Source organism: Tachyglossus aculeatus, chromosome 10, assembly GCF_015852505.1.
Source record: "Tachyglossus aculeatus isolate mTacAcu1 chromosome 10, mTacAcu1.pri, whole genome shotgun sequence".
Lineage (NCBI taxonomy): Eukaryota > Metazoa > Chordata > Mammalia > Monotremata > Tachyglossidae > Tachyglossus > Tachyglossus aculeatus.
The window spans coordinates 2,457,215-2,478,899 of NC_052075.1; the positions used below are offsets into that span (position 1 = coordinate 2,457,215).

Here is a 21,685-nt window from a genome sequence, read left to right on the forward strand (position 1 = left end):
GCGGGGCTAAGCCTCCACTCCCACTGGCCCATCGCCTCGGTGGGCGAGGCGAGCCAACAGCTCTCCCCACCTGATTGGCCCATCGCCTCGGTGGGCGGGGCCTCCCGCTCCCTACCCCTCGGTGGGCGGGGCGAACCCTGCACTCCCCCCATTGGCCCATCGCCTCGGTGGGCGGTGCCTCCCCCTCTCCCCCCTGATTGGCCCATCGCCTCGGTGGGCGCGGCCTCCCGCTCTCCCCAATCCCGATTGGCCCATCCCGCCGGTGGGCGGGGCCTCCCGCTCTCCCCCCGCCCCGATTGGCCGATCGCCTCGGTGGGCGGGGCCCCCGTCCCCCCCTCCCAGCGCGCGGCCCTTCCATTGGCCGTGGGGCGGGCGCCGGGCGCCGATTGGCCGGTTTGAGTAACGGTCCCGCCCCCCGGGCGCGGGCCGGCCCCGCTCCCGCCCACTCGCCGGCGCGCACGGCAGCGCGCGCTCGCGCGGGAGGGCGGGAGGCCGGAGTCCACCGCCCCGCCCCGCCCCTCCCCGCCCCCCGCCGGGCTGCCCGCGCCGCCGCCTGCGCCCTCCGAGGCGGGAACCGTCCGGCACCCGGAGCCGCCGCCGCCGCCGCCCATTCCGCCGGCCAGCGGGGATGTAGCCGCCCCGGCCCCGGCCCCGGCCCGGTTGGCGGGTCCCGCTCGTTGGAGCGGATGGTAACCGCCGCCCCGCCCCGAAAACAGCGCCACCTCCGCCCCACCCAGGTCAGTCTGTCGGTCGGTCGGTCGGGCGGGGGCCCCCGGCCCTCCCCTCATCCCCCATCTTCCTCCCCCCGTCCTCGTGCGCGGGAAAAGGGGCTCCCGCCCGCCCGGGCCCCGCGCTAAGATGCGCGCATGCGCGCCAAGGGGAATTGGTTGGGGGGGGGAAGTGGGGGGGAGAGAAACCCGGCCCGGAGTGCGCCCGGAGCGGACCGGACTGGAGCGCGCGCTTAGACGGGACCGGACTGGAGCGTGCGATTGGCTGGACGGGACGGGACGGGAGCGCGCGATTGGTCGGACGGGACCGGACTGGAGCGCGCGATTGGTCGGACGGGGCCGGGCTGGAGCGCGCGATTGGCCGGACGGGGACGGTAGCGGACTGGAGCGCGCGATTGGACGGACGGGGCCGGGCTGGAGCGCGCGATTGGAGGGGACCGGACTGGAGCACGCGATTGGTCGGAAGGGACCGGACTGGAGCACGCGATTGGTTGGATGGGGCCGGGCTGGAGCGCGCGATTTGGTTGGACGGGGCCGGGCTGGAGCGCTCGCTTAGACGGGACGGGACTGGAGCGCGCGATTGGTTGGACGGGGCCGGACTGGAGCGCGCGATTGGTTGGACGGGACAGGGCTGGAGCGCGCGCTTAGACGGGACGGGACTGGAGCACGCGATTGGTTGGATGGGGCCGGACTGGAGCGCGCGATTGGTTGGACGGGACCGGGCTGGAGCGCGCGATTGGTTGGACGGGACCGGACTGGAGCGCGCGATTTGGTTGGACGGGACCGGACTGGAGCGCGCGCTTAGACGGGACGGGACTGGAGCCCGCGATTGGTTGGACGGGACCGGGCCGGAGCGCGCGATTGGTCGGACGGGACCGGGCCGGAGCGCGCGATTGGTCGGACGGGGCCGGACTGGAGCGCGCGATTGGTTGGACGGGACCGGACCGGAGCGCGCGATTGGCCGGACCGGAGCGGACTGGAGCGCGCTATTAGGCTGGACGGGACGGGACTGGAGCGCGTGATTGGTCGGACGGGACGGGACTGGAGCGCGTGATTGGCTGGACGGGAGCGGGCGGGAGCACGCGATTGGCCGGACGGGACGGGGGCGCAGGGCAGGAGGGGCTTGGCGGGCGGACTGCCCGGAGGCGGAGGCCGCCCTTCAATCAATCAATCAATCAATCAATCAATCAGTCGTATTTATTGAGCGCTTACTGTGTGCAGAGGACTGGACTGAGCGCTTGGGAAGCACAAGTTGGCAACATCTAGAGACGGTCCCGACCCAACAGTGGGCCCTTCCTCCTCCCCCCGCCCGGATCACCACCACCATCATCATCATCATCATCATGGCATTTGTTAAGCACTTACTATGTGCCAAGCACTGTTCTAAGCGCTGGGAGAGATGCAAGGTAATCAGGCTGTCCCATATGGGGCTCCCAGTCTTCATCCCCATTTTACAGATGAGGGAACTGAGGCCCAGAGAGGTGAATAGTGTCTATATGTTTGTGCATATTTATTACTCTATTTATTTTACTTGTACATATCTATTCTATTTATTTTATTTTGTTAGTAGGTTTGGTTTTGTTCTCTGTCTCCCCCTTCTAGACTGTGAGCCCGCTGTTGGGTAGGGACCGGCTCTAGATGTTGCCAACTTGGACTTCCCAAGCGCTTAGTACAGTGCTCTGCACACAGTAAGCGCTCAATAAATACGATTGATTGATTGAATAGTGGTAATAATAATGCGCTGGGGGGGATACAAGGTGATCAGTTTGTCCCACGTGGGGCTCACAGTCAATCCTCATTTTACAGATGAGGGAACTGGGGCTCAGAGAAGTTAAGTGACTTGCCCAAGGTCACCCAGCTGACAGTTGGCAGAGCCGGGATTTGAACCCATGACCTCTGACTCCAAAGCCCGGGCTCTTTCCACTGAGCCACACTGCTTCTCCGTGGTAGTGATATTAGTGGTGTTTGGGCACTTACTATGTGCCAGGCACTGTTTTAAGCGCTGGGGGAGTTACAAGGTGATCAGGTTTTCCCATTGTCTCCCCCTTCTAGACTGTGAGCCCGCTGTGGGGTAGGGACCGTCTCTAGATGTTGCCAGCTTGGACTTCCCAAGCGCTTAGTACAGTGCTCTGCACACAGTAAGTGGTCAATAAATACGATTGAATGAATGTGGGGCTCCCGCTCTTCATCCCCATTCTATAGATGAGGGAACTGAGGCCCAGAGAGGTGAATAGTGATATTGGTGGTGTGTGTTAAGCGCCCATTGTGTGCCAGGCACTGGTCTAAGCGCTGGGGTAGATACAAGGTAACCAGGTTGTCCCACGTGGGGCTCCCGGTCTTCATCCCCATTCTACGGATGAGGGAACTGAGGCCCAGAGAGGTGACTAGTGATAGTGATATTGCGGGTGTTTGTTGGGCGCTTACTCTGTGCCAAGGACTGTTCTAAGCCCTGGGGGAGTTACAAGGTCATCAGGTTGTCCCATGCGGGGCTCCCAGTCTTCATCCCCATTCTACAGATGAGGGAACTGAGGCCCAGAGAGGTGACTAGTGATATTGGTGGTGTTTGTTGGGCGCTTACTATGTGCCAAGCACTGTCAGCCCACTGTTGGATAGGGACTGTCTCTCTATGTGGCCAACTTGTACTTCCCAAGCGCTTAGTACAGTGCTCTGCACACAGTAAGCGCTCAATAAATGCGATTGATTGATTGATTCTAAGCGCTGGGGTAGATACAAGGTGATCCGATTGTCCCACGTGGGGCTCACAGCCTTAATCCCCATTTTACAGATGAGGGAACTGAGGCCCAGAGAAGTGAATAGTAATAATGCTAATGACGCTGTTCATTCATTCAGTCGTATTTATTGAGCGCTGACTGTATGCCGAGCTCTGGACTAAGCGTTTGGGAAGTACAAGTCAGCAACATGTAATAATGGTAGTATTTGTTAAGCGCATACTGTGTACCAAGCACTGTTCTAAGCACTGGGGTAGATACAAGGTAATCAGGTTGTCCCACATCGGGCTCACGGTCTTCACCCCCATTTTACAGATGAGGGAACTGAGGCCTCCAGATGTGAAGTGACTTTTCATTGTCGTACTTATTGAGTGCTTACTGTGTGCAGAGCACTGGACTAAGACTTGCCCGAGGTCACCCAGCAGGCAAGTGGCAGAGCTGGGATTAGAACCCATGACCTTCCGATTCCCAGGCCCGGGCTCTCGTCACTACGCAATGCCACGCTTACTGTGAGCAGGGCATCATCATCATCAATCGTATTTATTGAGCGCTTACTGTGTGCAGAGCACTGTACTAAGCGCTTGGGAAGTACAAATTGGCAACATATAGAGACAGTCCCTACCCAACAGTGGGCTCACAGTCTAAAAGGGGAAGACAGAGAACAAAACCAAACATACTAACAAAATAAATAGAATAGAATAGATATGTACAAGTAAAATAAATAAATAGAGTAATAAATACGTATAAACATATATCCATATATACAGGTGCTGTGGGGAAGGGAAGGAGGTAAGAAGGGGGAGGGATGGAGAGGGGGACGAGGGGGAGAGGAAGGAAGGGGCTCAGTCTGGGAAGGCCTCCTGGAGGAGGTGAGCTCTCAGTAGGGCCTTGAAGGGAGGAAGGGCACTGTACTGAGCGCTCGGGAGAGTCCAGTACGGTGGCGTTGGTAGGTACGATCCCAGTCGGAAAGGAGCTTTCAGTCCCACGGGGCGGCGGGGGGAGACTTGAACATTTTTAGATTGTGTCCGTAAGGGGACCTAGGAAGTGGCAATAAAGGGTGTGATTATTCACTCGGAGGAGAGGAGATTTCGGAAGACGGAGAGGGCTATGAGAGAGACGACGTACCAGGAGTAAGTTAGCTTTAAATTACCTTAGCTTTAATTCTGTTTATTCTGGCGACGCGACACCCGTCCGCGTGTTTTGTTTGTCCGTCTCCCCCTTCTCGACCGTGAGCCCGTTGTTGGGTAGGGCCCGTCTCTCTCTGCCGCCGACTCGGACTTCCCAAGCGCTTAGTCCAGTGCTCTGCGCACCGGCAGCGCTCAATAAATGCCATTGAGTGAATGAGTAAGTTGGCTGGAGAGGCGTGAAGCTTGCAGGCTGAAGAGGAAGCGGGCGAGGGGAGTGAGTGGGTTGACTGCCGTAATGCCAGGGGTCCCCACCCGAAGTTTCATTCGATCGTATTTGTTGAGCGCTTACTGTGTGCAGAGCACTGTACTAAGCGCTTAGCACTGTACTGGGAGGGAGTGGATAGACGGGGGCAGAAAGTCCCCGAAAAATAATCCAGGCCGCGGAGCGAAGAGAGGACCGGAGAGGGAAGAGGCCGGAGGCAGAGGGGTGTGCCACAGAAGCCCGGCGCGGTCACTGGGCAAGGTGGGAAATAATAATAATAATAATAATAATAATAATAATAATAATAATAATGGCATTTATAAAGCGCTTACTATGTGCAAAGCACTGTTCTAAGCACTGGGGACGTTACAAGGTGAACGGGTTGTCCCATGGGGGTGCTCACAGTCTTCATCCCCATTTCCCAGAGAAGTGAAGTGGCTTGCCCAAAGTCACCCAGCTGACAAGTTGTGGAGCCGGGATTTGAACCCAGGACCTCTGACTCCAAAGCCCGGGCTCTTTCCGCTGAAATGAGAGAACAGGGCTTCTGGGGGGGGGCGGGGGTGTGTGTGAAGCCGCGGCAGTTTGGACAGCGAGTCCGGAGGTGGGAAGGAAAAACCGACGTGATTTAGCGACTGACTGAATGAGGGATGGAAGTGAGAGAGGAGGGATCCTGGATTTCATTCATTCAGTCGTATTTATTGAGCGCTTACTGTGTGCAGAGCACTGTACTGAGCACTTGGGAAGGACAAGATGATGCCAAGGTTTCTGGTCTTCTAGACTGTGAGCCCGTTGTGGGGTAGGGACCGTCTCTAGATGTTGCCAACTTGGACTTCCCAAGCGCTTAGTCCAGTGCTCTGCACACAGTAAGCGCTCAATAAATGCGATTGATTGATTGAGAGAGGGGGAGGGCGATGGTGGTAGTGTAGTGAGGTGCCTTCTCTGAAATGAACGGCGCCTAACGGGGAGTAGTTTGTTGGTTCTCCGCTGTGTATCCTAGAGAGAATGGTGATGAGAAGCAGCGCGGCTCAGTGGCAAGGGCCGCTTGGGAGTCAGAGGTCGTGGGTTCTAATCCTGGCTCCGCCGTTTGTCATTCATTCGTTCAATCGTATTTATTGAGCGCTTACTGTGTGCAGAGCACTGGACTAAGCGCTTGGGAAGTCCAAGTCGGCAACACATAGAGGCGGTCCCTACCCAACGACGGGCTCGCAGTCTAGAAGGGGGAGACAGGCAACAGAACAAAACATATTAACAAAATAAAATAAATAGAATAGTAAATATGTACAAGCAAAGCAGAGTAATAAATCTGCACAAACATCTATACAGGTGCTGTGGGGAGGGGAAGGAGGTGGGGCGGGGGGATGGGGAGTGGGAGAGGAAGGAAGGGGGCTCAGTCTGGGGCAGGTGTGTGGCTTTGGGCAAGTCACTTCACTTCTCTGGGCCTCAGCTCCCTCATCTGGAAAATGGGGATGAAGACTGTGAGCCCCATGTGGGACAACCTGATCACCTTGTATCTCCCCCGGTGCTTAGAACAGTGCTTGGCACATAGTAAATGCTTAACAAATGCCATTATTATTATTATTATGTTGGCAACAATTAACTTGTATCTAGTTACACACATCCACCAAGCTTGCTCTCTTCCTCCCCTCAAAGCCCTACTGAGAGCTCACCTCCTCCAGGAGGCCTTCCCACACTGAGCCCCCTTTTTCCTCTCCTCCTCCCCATCCCCTCCGCCCTACCTCCTTCCCCTCCCCACAGCACTTCTATATGTTTGTACAGATTTATCACTCTATTTATTTTACTTGTACATATTTACTCTTCTATTTATTTTGTTAATGATGTGCATCTAGCTTTATTTCTATTCGTTCTGATGATTTTGACACCTGTCTCCATGTTTTGTTTTGTTTCTGTCTCCCCCCCTTTTAGACTGTGAGCCCGTTGTTGGGTAGGGACCGTCTCTATATGATGCCAGCTTGTACTTCCCAAGCGCTTAATACAGTGCTCTGCGCACAGTAAGCGCCCAGTAAATATGATTGAAAGAATCTACCCCAGCACTTCATACAGTGCTTGGCACATAGTAAGCAGCTAACAAGTACTGTAATAAGAAGAGGGGAGGATTGGCAGGGAAGGTGAAGACTTCAGTTTTGGGCATGTTGGGCTTGAGGTGCCAATGGGACATCGTCATCAATGGTATTTATTGAGCGTTTATTGCGTGCTTAGCACTGTACTAAGCGCTTGGGAGAGTACAGTGCAACAGAATTGGCAGATAAGGGTGTCAGTGTACAATGAGTTTCCAGTCTAGAGAGGTCCTGGAGGCAGGAGAAGATGTGAGAACGTAGTGGAGACCTCTCCCTTTGAGAGGCACCTGAGTACTAAGTGCTAAGTGGGAGAGGACACTAGAAATTGGTGAAATAAATAGTAATTATAAGGGTGTTCGGCCCTTAAAATGAAGGTATCGAGCGCTAGTTTCTGTCCCACAGGGGATTACCAGTCTAAGGGTCGGGGTGGGACAACCTCATCACCTTGTAACCTCCCCAGCGCTTAGAACAGTGCTTTGCACGTAGTATGCGCTTAATAAATGCCGTTAGAGGAAAAGGAAAGGTGGGAATCGTGCTATATTTGATTCCTGTCCCCGGGGAGACCATTCATTCATTCATTCAGTCGTATTTATTGAGCGCTTACTGTGTGCAGAGCCCTGGACTAAGCGCTTGGGAAGTCCAGGTTGGCAGCATCTAGAGACGGTCCCTCCCCAACAGCGGGCTCACAGTCTGGAAGGGGGAGATGGACAACGAAACAAAGCATATTAACAAAATAAAATCAATAGAATAAATGTGTACAAATAAAATAGAGTAATAAATCCATACAAACGTATATACATATATACAGTAAATAAATAGAGTAATAAATCCATATAAACATATATACAGGAGCTGTGGGGAGGGGAAGGAGGTAAGGTGCGGGGGGAGGGGGAGAGGAAGGAGGGGGCTCAGTCTGGGAAGGCTTCCAATTATAATAATCATTTTGTTGTTCATTTTGTTCATCACTTAGGTGGTGTCTATAAGGTGCCTTGAGATTCTTCTGGGTCAAAGACGTGGGGTAAATGAAAGTCCAGAAGTGAGTTGGGGCCGGGAAGCAACCTCTTCTCCCGCTCTGGGTGAACTTCTTCCCTGCCCAGAGCTCTTTTGGAAGTCTAAGGTTGGTCAGCGTGGGAAGGAGAAGCGAAGGGGAAGTGGAAATCAGTTCATTCATTCATTCAATCGTATTTATTGAGCGCTGACTGTGTGCAGAGCACTGTGCTAAGCGCTTGGGAAGTCCAAGTTGGCAACGTATAGAGACGGTTCCCCACCCAACAACGGGCTCACAGTCTGGAAGGGGGAGACAGACTTGCTTATCCTACTCCCTCTTACTTAGCCTGGAAGCCCCAGGTGGGACGGGAAGCGTGTCCAGCCTGATTAGTAATAATAATACATTTATTTATTTTATACTCTATTTATTTTACTCTATTTATTTTACTACTCTGTATTTTATTACTCTATTTTATTTGTAGACTGTGAGCCCGCTGTTGGGTAGGGACTGTCTCTATATGTTGCCAACTTGTACTTCCCAAGCGCTTAGTGCAGTGCTCTGCACACAGTAAGCGCTCAATAAATACGATTGGTGATGATGATGATGATTTGTGCATGTTTATTCTATTTATTTTATCTTGTTAATATGTTTTGTTTTGTTGTCTGTCTCCCCCTTCTAGTCTGTGAGCCCACTGTTGGGTAGGGACCGTCTCTTTTTGTTGCCAACTTGGACTTCCCAAACACTTAGTACAGTGCTCTGCACAGAGTCAGTGCTCAATAAATACGATTGAATGAATGAATAAATATGACTGAATGAATGAATCACTCTTGTATCTATCCCAGTACTCAGGACGGTGCCCTGCATATCGTAGGCACTTAACAAATACCACAATTATTATTACTGCTACTATTACTCATTCTGACTCTGCTTTTCATTATGACTACGTGTGGCAGGCGTCTGCAGGTAGGATTGTGACCCCTTGACCTCAGAAACGCTGTAATCTGCTTTGTGGTTTCGCATCCGTTAATAATAGTAACGCCGAGCTTTCGGAGATGAGCTGAATTTCTATTTTCTCCTGACTTCTGTTAACCGTACACGACTATAAAGCAAGCTAGGAATCACAAAATGAGTGTCGGGGCGGTGATTATAGTCACCAAAAACCGGAATCGACAGCCATCAGGTGGCCTTGGTTTTTAGTTACCGGTGTCTCAACTGATGATAGCTTCTTTGCCTCAGCCCGAACTCCTGAACCGGTACAGATCCCCGTTCCTAAATATTTTTCTTTGATTTTCAGCAATAGTCGTATTTTACCATATGCGATGCTTGACCTAAACCAAGCCTAATTGGTGTGTGTGTGTGTGTGTGTGTCTGTTTTACAGATTGTAACCTCCCTCTCTAGACGAATTCCTGTCAACATTTGCGGGTCCAAGGAAAAATGCCAGGTGTAATACCAGGTGTAATATCGACCGATAATAATGGACTTTCAAGAGGCAGTCCGTCAAAGAAAAATAGGCTTTCTCTGAAGTTTTTTCAAAAAAAGGAAACCAAAAGAGCACTGGACTTCACAGAATCTCAAGAGAATGAACAAAAAGGCTCAGAACACAGAGGATCTGAAATGTATGTACACCACTAATTTTTTTTTTGACTACCTCTGGTGATTTTATTGCTTCATCTTATTTCTTGTAAACTATGTAGATTTGCACAGTTAGAATAAGGCTAATCTCTGCTCAGAATTTGACTTCATCTCGTTTAGTCACCAATTTTAAAATGTTGGTACAACAAGCTAGCATTTTTTAAGTATTTGAGGGGGGTGGGGGCGGGAATCCAGCACAGGACCAGGAGTGGGGTGGTGTGAGATGGTCTTTGGGGTACAGTTCTTCTTGGATGAGCCGTGTGACGTCTGCCTTGATTTCCCCTCCCACCCACCCTCCCCCCGTAAAATGGGAGCGGGGCTGGTCGGTGAAGGCGATCGTCAGGAATTCCCCATTTGGGTGATTGTAATTTTGTGGCGGCTCATGAATGAATTCCAGCCCCGGCGATCGAGGAATAGCCGTTAACCGTTCCTTCACGTCGCCTTCTCCTGTTATTTTGGGCGGGGAGGGAACTAGATTTGAGACCCTGAATTGAATCCTCCAAAACAAAACCCTATCCCACACCAGAGGGCTTTTCTTTTTTCAGTGGATCAGCTTCCAGGCTGGTCCCAATAGGGAAAGCCTTGTAAGCGGGAAGTGTCAAATGAAAGGCCTTAGAAACGGGAACTGAAATTTGAGCGGCTGCCGCCTACTGCCGTCAGGGCGGGCGGGCGTCTTCCCCGCCGCGTTTGAGTTCAGAACGAATAGCGAGGAGGAGCCGTCCGGTCGGGGTCCCCTATTGTGTTGTTTTGTGTTGTGTGTATGTGTAGGGGTTGGTTGGGGGGGATGTGGAGGAAGCAGCTCCCACGTTTGAGGAGATCTGGGTGTGCTCGCAGAGGGTTTGGCGGGGGCACCTCCTGGTGAAACCCATCTTTTAAAAAATGCCCCTAACCTGCCTGGGCAGCGGCTGCTAAATTCAGGTCTTTCCGAAACGCTCTTTGGAAAACGTCCCGTCTTATTGAAGCCCGCGTGACTCCTGGGCTTTATCGGCTTCGCGGGCGACGGGGAGACGGCCTCTCAGAGAAGACTACAGCTAGCCTTGCGACAGAGGGGCTGCCCAGTTCTCCTGGAAGGTGGCGGGGAGAGAGGGGGTCGCCCCATCGCTTCTGACGTCCCTCCGTGCTCGGCCCGGGCAGAAGCGTTTTACAAGCGGGACGGTCCGTCTCCCCGTCTCCCCGACGCCGTCCTGCCCAAAAATGCTCAATGAGTACAAACGCTGACGGCATATCTAGGTATTGTCGGGTCCGCCCCGAAAAGGAGGAGGGAAGGAGGGGAAAAGGGACGGCGTTAGATCCTTTAGGGGCCAAAGCCTCATCCTAATTCGTCTTGGGGCTTTGGAAGTCACCAGTGAAAACTCAGGCGTACTCTTCTCCTGCATGGGTGGGGAGGATAAAAAGAACGCCCCTGACGGGTCTCTCTCAGCTTCCCTGGGCTGTTGGCCGTTACCTTGACGCTTTTTTTTTTTCCCCTCATTCCAACAGCGATCAGGTTGTTCCGGCGGCCCAGCCTTCACCGGTCACCTGTGACAAGAGAGAGAACCTGCTCCCTTTTGTGGGTTTGAACAATCTGGGCAATACCTGTTATCTCAACAGCATCCTGCAGGTGAGTCCATGCCGGCTCCTCGGAATGCCCTTTTCGGAGCGCCAAACCGGCTGACCGGACACCGCGGTTATTCCTACTGATCTGGCCGCGGGACGGCTCGAAACCAAAGCGAGAGCAGCAGGCGAACCACTGGATTTTTCGGACCGGGGTTCAATATCTTCAGGATATTAAAAGGTCACTCACGGCCCCGTCGGGCGCCACAAAAGTCTCCAAATTGGGGGCGTCGGAGGCGGCACGGTCTACTTGGAAGAGCAAGTGGCTGGGAATCGGGAGGCCTGGGTTCTAATCCCATCCCCGACCGTGGCGAGTCAATCAATCAATCAGTCATATTTATTGAGCGCTTACTATGTGCAGAGCACTGTACTAAGCGCTTGGGAAGTACAAATTGGCAACATATAGAGACAGTCCCTACCCAACATTGGGCTCACAGTCAAAAAGGGGGAGACAGAGAAAAAAAAAAACAAAACCAAACATACTAACAAAATAAAATAAATACAATAGATATGTAAAAGTAAAATAAATAAATAAATAGAGTAATAAATATGTACAAACATATATACATATATACAGGCGCTGTGGGGAAGGGAAGGAGGTAAAATGGGGGGATGGAGAGGGGGACGAGGGGGAGAGGAAGGAAGGGGCTCAGTCTGGGAAGGCCTCCTGGAGGAGGTGAGCTCTCAGCAGGGCCTAGGGCGAGTCAGTCTCTTTGGACCTATTTCCACAGTTGTGTAGGGCGAGGCCTGTGTCTCATCTGAGTATCTGGACCTAGCCCGGTGCTCGGGCACATTGAAAGTGCGTTGTGAATGCTATAGTAGTATTATCGTCCTCGTCAATCAGGGTTATTGAGCACTTACTTTGTGCGGAGCCCGCGGGAAGAGTACAGGTAATGAGCAGATGGGATCCTCACCCTCAAGGAATTTACAATCCAACGATGGAGACGGATGCTAGAAGAAATTACAAGTAGGAGGAAGCAATAAAATAAAGTTGTGTACATAAGTACAGTGGGGCTGGTGTGACTACCCACCTGACCAGGTGACTCAGAAGTACCAAAGTGGCAAGAAGAGACCGTAAGCCCTTTGTGGGGAAGGACTGTGTCCTCCCTGATTATCTCGTATCTACCCCAGTGCTGAGCACAGTACTTAGCATGGGTACAAAGTGCTTCACACTTACTAGTATTATTTTGGGGGGAGGATTGGAGTGGGGAGATGAATTGTACTTTCCAGGCGCTTAGTACGGTGCTCTGCACACAGTAAGCGCTCAATAAATACGATTGAATGAAAGGAAGAGTGATTGAATGGAGGCCTCCCGGAGGAGATGTGATTTTAGAAGGGTTTTGAAGATTTGGGGGGCAGTGGTCTGCCCAGGTGTGGATGGTGTGGAAAAGGGAGGCGTGAAGCAAGAAGACAGAGGTCAGAGAGGCGTAATTCCTCTCGAGCCACATATGTGAGCGGGGGTGAGAGAGGGTAAGCGGGAGAGAGCGGATGGATTGCCTTCATGCCAAAAGGTGGGAGTCTCCGCTGGATGTGGAGAAGAATCGGTCACCGTTGGAGGGCTTTGGAGAGTGGGGAGACGGGGGCAGAATGGCCCAGAAATGAGCCGGGCAGCAGAGTGAAGTGGGGACCGAAGCAGGGGAAAGGCTGGAGGCAAAGAGGCCGGCAAGGAGCGGGATGCAAGCGCCACAGTTGGGATAGGACAAGTGCTCGGACCCGAGCGGAGGGGCAGCTGCAGCCGGAGGGGGAAGGAAGAACCGACAGAATTGGGTGGCTGAAAGGGAGAAGACAGGAGTTAAGGAGAATGACTAGATCGTGGGTTTGAAGGACGGGGAGGGTGGCGGCGGCGGCATCCTCAACAGAGGCGGCGAGCATTTAGGAGGGAGGGTGAGTTCAGTTTGGTCGTGAAGAGCGTGGGATGCCAGTGGGATATCCGTTCATTCATTCAGTTGTATTGTGCGCTTACTGTGGGCATAGCACTGTACTAAGCGCTTGGAAAGTACAATTCAGCAATAGAGAGTGAATGAATGAATGAAATCCCCGCTCTGCCACTTGTCAGCTGTGTGACTTTGGACAAGTCACTTCACTTCTCTGGGCCTCAGTTCCCTCATCTGGAAAATGGGGATTAAGACCGTGAGCCCCACGTGGGACAACCTGATCACCATGTAACCTCCCCAGCGCTTAGAACAGTGCTTTGCATATAGTAAGCGCTTAATAAATGCTGTCATTACTATTATTATTACATATTCCCTGCCCGTAATGCATTTATTGTTATACTTTCCCAAGTGGTTAGCTAAACACTCTGTATATAGATGCTCAGTAAATACTATTTTTTGTTGTTGTTGTCATTAAGTACTTTGTGTCAAGCAGCGTGGCTCAGTGGAAAGAGCACGGGCTTTGGAGTCAGAGGTCATGGGTTTGAATGCCGACTCCACCACATGATTGCTGTGTGACCTTGGGCAAGTCACTTCACTTCTCTGAGCCTCAGTTACCTCATCTGTAAAATGGGGATGAAGATTGTGAGCCCCACGTGGGGCAACCTGATCACCTTGTATCCCCTCCGGCTCTTAGAACAGTGCTCTGCACATAGTAAGCGCTTAACAAATGCCATCATTATTATTATTCTAAGCAGTGGGGTAGATTCGGACTAAGTTGGGACATAGTCCCTGTCCCACACGGGGCTCACAGTTTTAATCCCCATTTTACAAAAGAGGGAACTGAGGCCCAGAGCAGTGAAGTGACTTGCTCAAGGTCACTCAGCAGACAAGTGGCAGAGCCGGCATTCTGACTCCCCAGGTCCAGGCTGTCTCCACTATTGATTGATTGATTGATTGATTGATTGATTGATTGATTGATTAATTGATTGATTGATTGATTTGAGCCCAGCGAGGAGGCTGAGAGAGCAGAGGAGTCGGGATGTGACCAGCGCTGGGACCGAGGTCACACCCGTTTGGGTGGGGAGGGACGGGTGGGAAACGGGAAGGATCGGACGGCAGACCGGAGGCGAGTGTGAGAGCACCAAGGTGGCAAGAGAAGCAGAGTGGCTCATTGGAAAGAGCACGGGCTTTGGAGTCCGAGGTCATGGGTTCGAATCCCAGCTCTGCCACATGTCTGCTGTGTGACCTTGGGCAAGTCCCTTAACTTCTCTGACCCTCAGTTCCCTCATCTGTAAAATGGGGATTAAGACTGTGAGCCCCACGTGGGACAACTTGATCACCTTGTATCCCCCCCAGCGCTTCGAACAGTGCTCTGCACATATAGTAAGCGCTTAACAAATTCCATCATTATTATTTAAGCATGGGAAGATTTGGCCTGGGGAGAGGGGGGAGAGTCAACCATGATGGGAAGATGAAGAGTTGCCAACTTGTCCTTCCCAAGCGCTTAGTACAGTGCTCGGCACACAGTAAGCGCTCAGTAAATACGATTGATGATGATGAGTTCAGTTTGCAGGCATTATTGATCCGAAGACACCAGCGCAGGTGCTTGGTCCCCGCAGCAGTGATTTCCAGAAGGGCAGAGGAAAAGCCGAGCCCGTCTCTCCCATCTAGACCGGGAGCCGTTGTTGGGTAGGGACCGTCTCTATATGTTGCCGACTTGGACTTCCCAAGCGCTTAGTCCAGTGCTCCGCACACAGTGAGCGCTCAATAAATCCGATTGAATGAGTGAACGAGGTGCCGAGGCCAGTGAGACTGGGAGAAATTGCCGGAGCCGGGGGAGCGGATGAGCCCCCCAACCCCACCCCAAGGGAGCCGCTGTAAAGTGAGAACCGGTAACCCGCAGCGTCCTTCCTTCCTTCATTCATTCAGTCGTATTTATTGAGCGCTTACTGTGTGCAGAGCACTGGACTAAGCGCTTGGGAAGTCCAAGTTGGCAGCATAGAGAGACGGTCCCTACAGGGACACCCGGAGTCGGAAAAAGAGCCAGGGAGACTCTGAGGAGGAGCCAGGGGTGTAAGAGGAGAGAATTGTGGCAGTTGGGCCACGGATGGGTTTTTCTGTCCGATACTGGTCCAGAGTCGGGCACCCGAGAGGTGGAGGGGGGGCTCTCTTGGGGGTGGCATCATCATCATCATCATCAATCGCATTTATTGAGCGCTTACTATGTGCAGAGCACTGTACTAAGCGCTTGGGAAGTACAAATTGGCAACATATAGAGACAGTCCCTACCCAACAGTGGGCTCACAGTCTAAAACAGGGAGACAGAGAACAAAACCAAACATACTAACAAAGTAAAATAAATAGAATAGATATGTACAAGTAAAATAGAGTAACAATAAATAAGTAGAGTAACAAGAGTAACAGTAAATAGAGTAACAATAAATAGAGTAACAATAAGTAGAATAACAATAGAGTAACAACAGAGTAACAATAAATAGAGTAACAATAAATAAATAGAGTAACAAAGCACTCCTGATGTTGCATCTCCTCCAGGAAGCCCTCTCTGATTAATCTCATCTCCCCAACTAGGGCATTGGCGAGCGGGGCAGAAAGTGGTGGACGGTGCGTGGAACGGGCTGACCAGAGTGGTCCCGGGCACGGGGGGAGCTGCCCGAGAGGAGGTGGGGGGTCCCTCCCCAACAGTGGGCTCACAGTCTAAAAAGGGGAATGATATGTAAATGTGTCCCCATCCCCCCCCCCCGCCCTACCTCCTTCCCCTCCCCACAGCACCTGTATATATGTTTGTACAGATTGATCACTCTATTTCTTTTATTTGTACATATTACTACTCTCTATTTTATTTTGATAATATGTTTTGTTGTCTGTCTCCCCCTTCCAGACTGTGAGCCCGTTGTTGGGTAGGGACCGTCTCTGTATGTTGCCAACTTGCACTTCTCAAGCGCTTAGCATGGTGCTCTGCATACAGTAAGCGCTCAATAAATACAATTGAAATATGTTGCCAATTTGTACTTCCCAAGCGCTTAGTACAGTGCTCTGCACATAGTAAGCGCTCAATAAATACGATTGATGATGATGATGATCCGGGGCAGACTCTCTGGGGTTGCCAGGGGTGATGCCAACCTGGTTGAAGGCAGCGGGGGGGGGGACAGGGCCAATGGTGAGAGGTCCAAAGGGGTTCGTGGGGAGAGAAGAGGAGGAGTGGGTACAAGCGTTCTCATCATCATCATCATCATCAATCGTATTTATTGAGCGCTTACTATGTGCAGAGCACTGTACTAAGCGCTTGGGAAGTCCAAGTTGGCAACATATAGGGACAGTCCCTACCCAACAGTGGGCTCACAGTCTAAAAGGGTTCTCAGAAGGTGAGAAGCGATAAGTATGAGTGCAAAGGGCTGAATTAAGGTCCCGCAGGACGTTTTTACCTATTTAAACGAAGCTTTCAATGGTGAAGTGCAGTGGGAACTACCAGGACACCTGACATCAATCCTGGGGTGGGGCTTTAAATAATAATAATAATAATAATGATGATATTCGTTATTTTGTTAGTATGTTTGGTTTTGTTCTCTGTCTCCCCCTTTTAGACTGTGAGCCCACTGGTGGGTAGGGACTGTCTCTATATGTTGCCAAATTGTACTTCCCAGGCGCTTAGTACAGTGCTCTGCACACAGTAAGCGCTCAATAAATACGACTGATGATGATGATTCCTTAAGCGCTTACTCTGTGCAAAGCACTGTTCTAAGCGCTGGGGGGATACAAGGTGATCAGGTTGTCCCATGGGGGGCTCACAGTCTTAATCCCCACTTTTACAGATGAGGGAACTGAGGCCCAGAGAAGTGAAGTGGCTTGCCCAAAGTCACCCAGCTGACAATTGGCGGAGCCGGGATTTGAACCCATGACCTTTAAATGGGGCCCGCCATTCTCGAGCTTTGTTTTTCTTGGGCACATTGGTAGAGGCAAGTAGAATAATGATAATAATTGTGGTATTTGTTAATAATAATAATGATAATGATGGCATTTATCAAGTGCTTACTATGTGCAAAGCACTGTTCTAAGCACAGGAGAGGTTACAAGGTGATCAGGTTGTCCCACGGGGGGGCTCACAGTCTTAATCCCCATTTTACAGATGAGGTCACTGAGGCCCAGAGAAGTGAAGTGACTTGTCCAAAGTCACCCAGCTGACAATTGGCAGAGCCGGGATTTGAACCCATGACCTCGGACTCCAAAGCCCGTGCTCTTTCCACTGAGCCATGCTGCTTCTGATTAAGCAGCATTTAATTGTTTAAGTTAAGCATTTACTCTGTGCCAAGCACTGGGTTAGATACAAGGTGATCAGGTTGTCCTGCGTGGGACTCACAGTCTCACTCCCCATTTTACAGATGAGGAAACTGAGGCACAGAGAAGTGAGGTGACTTGCCCAAGGTCCCCCGGCAGATGAGTGGCAGAGCCGGGATTAGAACCCACGTCCTCTGATTCCCAGGCCCGGGCTCTTGCATGAGAAGCAGCATGGCTCAGTGAAAAGAGCCCGGGCTTTGGAGTCAGAGGTTATGGGTTCAAATCCTGGCTCCGCCAATTGTCAGCTGGGTGACTTTGGGCGAGTCGCTTCACTTCTCTGGGCCTCAGTCACCTCATCTGGAAAATGGGGATGAAGACCGTGAGCCCCCCGGGGGACAACCTGATCACCTTGTAACCTCCCCAGCGCTTAGAACAGTGCTTTGCACATAGTAAGCGCCTAATAAATGCCATCATTATTATTATTATCAGGCCATGCTGCTTCTCTAAAACTTACCGTAGAACTTACTCCATAATTAGTTTCTAGAGAACTATGGTTTACTGGGGGGAGGGTTGCCTTGTAGGTAGCGGACGATTCACGTTGGAAGTTTCATACAAGTTCTGTTAACTATTTATTTTTACTTAAATTTGTAGGTGCTCTATTTTTGTCCTGGATTCAAACCTGGCGTGAAGCACTTATTCAATATCATTTCAAAAAAGAAAGAAGCGCTCAAGGATGAAGCCAATCAAAAAGTCGACAAGGTAAGTAGAGAAAAATAGGAATTTATTTCATCTCCAAGGATTTAGCGACTGGAACACGGGTTCCGTTGAAATTCGGTCTAAGCAGCGGCAGGCGATCCTCTCCTGTCTCGGAAAGTATTTTCCCGTAACCGATTTCAGCTTTCAACACCGACTCGGCTAGGAAGCAAGCATTTGCCCCCTTTTAGACTGTGAGCCCACTGTTGGGTAGGAACTGTCTCTACATGTTGCCAACTTGTACTTCCCAAGCGCTTAGTACAGTGCTCCGCACACAGTAAGTGCTCAATAAATACGATTGCTGATGATGATGATGATGATTTGCCCCTCCAGAGCTTCCCCGAGGAGGAATTCCCCGCCGGGAGAACAGGGGGAGGTTTCCTGGGGTATTGAAATTGTATCTGGCTCTGCATTCACTCAGTCGTATTTATTGAGCGCTTACTGTGTGCAGAGCACGGTACTAAGCGCCGCAGAGTAAGAGACGACCTCATCCGGGCTCCTTTCAGCGCTGAAAGGGGAGAAAACCAGGCTCCAACGGATGGCCCCCCGATCCCTAGAAACGGACACACGCCGAACCCCACTGAATCTGTGGGTTTCGAAGTTCCTCCCAGCCCACCCGGGGCTCACACGGGGCCAGCACAGCACTCCGGGACCTCGGCGCTTATTAAGCCCGAGGCTCCTCGCAGGACACCCTCCATCATCATCAATCGTATTTATTGAGCGCTTACTATGTGCAGAGCACTGTACTAAGCGCTTAGCACTGTGCTGCCCTCCACACAACCACGCCTTCTGGGATTTTCCAGTTTAAGCTCGAGGCACGTCCCTCCTCCCGGGAAGCGCGCACGCACGCGGAGATGCACACATACACATATTACACCCCCCTCCTCTCACCTTTAAGGGACAAATCAGACACCGAGTTAACCGTAGGATGCTTTTTAAAAGCTCCTGGATTGGAGGAAAAGTCGGAGGGTCCTGGTTTTGGGGGCAAACAGGCTTTTAAAAACCTAAGTCCCTTGCCTCGTTCTTTTCTCCACCAGCAATGACTCGCTACAGGTCTGAGCTGACTTGCCACAATTGTTTGGCCAAGCGATTGCTGTGTGTGTTTTGTTTTTCTTTTCCCCTCCCTACACCTTCTAGCCAATATCCTTCTGCTAAGGAAAATGCTTCCATCCTTCAAAGCGTTTAGGGAACCCCTGGGACTGGTTGGCACCTTTTCCCACCAGTCTGACGGATGGAAGGTTGCTTTTTGAGGGGAGAAGCGTGGCTTTCTATTAACAAGGAAGCAATACATCTTCATTCGCAGCTTGCAGCCGACCAATCCGGAGGCGTCCAGTCGCTGCTAGGGCGTGATTCCTTTTCCTTTTCTCCGAAGCGAAAAAAAATCAGCTTTGCGAGCTTTCCCCGAGCTCCTTACCCCTGCCACTAAGGGCGTTGGGATCTGTTTCTCTGGGCCAGGAGAGAGACGGCTAGAGGTCTTATGGGATGGAGGGATGGATCATCTGGGGGCCGCTCTCCTCAGATTTAGCTCCAGGAAGCCCGCTGGGTAGGGATCAGGTTGGGTTTGAGCAGGAGGGGTCGGGCGGAAGGTGAGGGGTGACGGGGACTGCTTGGTGTCACCAAACAGGGTAACAAAAGCGGTGCCACTTTCCCATGGGGCGGTTGGAACAGACGCCTCGGGAGACGGGTCACGGGGCGGAGTCAGAATGACTGTGTGCAGTAATAATAATAATTTTGGTGGTAGTTACTATAGTAGTAACTAGTAACTAGTTACTATGTGCCAAGCACTGTTCTAAGCACTGGGGAAGATACAGGGTCATCAGGTAGTCCCATACGGGGGCTCACAGTCTTCATCCCCATTTTCCAGGTAAGCTGAGGCACAGGGAATCAATCAATCAATTGTATTTATTGAGAGCTTCCTGTGTGCAGAGCACTGTACTAAGCGCTTGCTCAGAGTCACACAGCTGATAAGTGGCGGAGCCGGAATTAGAACCCGTGACCTCTGACGCCCAAGCCCGCGCTCTTTCCACTGAGCTGCGCTGCGCTGGGCTCCACGGTTGGCTCACACCCTGGCTCCGTCCCACGTGAGATTGCCGGGCTAAAGTGGGGATGTGAAGGGGGCAATGAGCATTTTATCCCAATTATCCAGCCGAGGCGGCTGGGGACCAGAGAAGGGCAGTGGCTTGTTCAGATGCCACACAGCAGGTAAGGGGCGAAAGCCGGGGTGGAGAGGAGAAAGGGATCCTGCCGCTTGCCCTCGGTTTTGCCCTCCGGACCCAGTCAGGGACAGCCAACTCTCAGAATGGAGATGGGGGGAATGGTTGCAAGGTGCGGGCGGCGCGCATCCTTACAAATGATTGTCCTTTCCCATCACCTCCTTTCCCCAGTTGTTCCTGGGAAGGACAAAGAAACCATGGGGAGCGTGCAGAAGCCGACCGGATCCTTGGTCCGTCCTGCAGGCTTCATAGATATTTGCCCACGTTTAAATGTCTCGCATTGAAATAATGCGATGGAGGAATCTTACTTCTCTTCTGGGAAGCAACCCGCTGCTTCTTTGAGCCTAGGGGGAGTTTCGGGGGGACGAGGTTTGGGGTTATCCATCGAGGTCGCCTTGTGATCCTCTCCAAAGTCTGAATCACTCTGCAGATGTCCAAGCAACCATCGTGTGTGAGTCAGAGCAAGGGCAGCACATACATAGAGTCGCGAAACATACCGCCGTCTGTCCCTACCCTTGAGTCTTGAGGGTTTCTATAGGGGTAGGGGTATATAGGATCCTCCCATTTGAAGTCCAGAGTGGAAGACTGAGAGGCCGTGCCCTTTTCTCCTTCCCCAGGGAAGCTGCAAAGAAGACTCCCTGGCAAGTTACGAACTCATCTGCAGCCTTCAGTCCTTGATTATTTCAGTGGAACAGCTCCAGGCCAGCTTTCTCTTAAATCCCGAGAAATACCCGGACGAGCTGGCCACCCAGCCCCGGCGCCTGCTCAATACACTCAGGTACCCGAGGGGCCCCCGAGGGGAACGGCGGGGTCCCCTGCCACTGGCGCCCAGTTGAGCTGTACCAGCTTGGGTAGAGGAGGAGGAGGAGGAGGAGGAAGGTTGCTCATTCCTCGAGGGGCCTGTGGGAGAAGCCAATTGGTTGAAGCTGGAAAGGGGGGAAAAACATACCTTTCCCCAAGGTGGCTGAGTGGTTATTCTGATGTCCTCTTTCGTTCCATGGCATTCATTCATTCATTCATTCAATCGTATTTATTGAGCGCTTACTGTGTGCAGAGCACTGGACTAAGCGCTTGGGAAGTACAAGCGGGCAACATGTAGAGACGGTCCCTACCCAACGGCGGGCTCACAGGCTAGAAGATAATGATGGCATTTATTAAGCGCTTACTATGTGCAAAGCACTGTTCTAAGCGCTGGGGAGGTTACAAGGTGATCAGGTTGTCCCACGGGGGGCTCACCGTCTTCATCCCCATTTTACAGATGAGGGAACTGAGGTACAGAGAAGGGAAGTGACTTGCCCAAAGTCACGCAGCTGACAATTGGCAGAGCTGGGATTTGAACCCATGGCCTCTGACTCCAAAGCCCGGGCTCTTTCCAGTGAGCCACACTGCTTCTCTTATTTTTATTTATTTATTTATT

At 52.0% G+C, this 21,685-nt stretch overlaps 1 protein-coding gene across 1 annotated transcript in view; it reads left to right on the forward strand.

Annotated features, from left to right (window-relative positions):
* The first annotated feature begins 611 nt into the window (after nt 1-611).
* The window catches only part of USP1 (ubiquitin specific peptidase 1), a 33,220-nt gene continuing 12,146 nt past the window's right edge, over nt 612-21,685 (forward strand). Inside the window, 5 exon segments of the mRNA XM_038752844.1 lie at nt 612-737; nt 9,289-9,526; nt 11,022-11,142; nt 17,954-18,061; nt 20,886-21,046. Coding sequence (XP_038608772.1) covers nt 9,345-9,526; nt 11,022-11,142; nt 17,954-18,061; nt 20,886-21,046 — 572 coding nt within the window. The 5' untranslated portion in view covers nt 612-737; nt 9,289-9,344.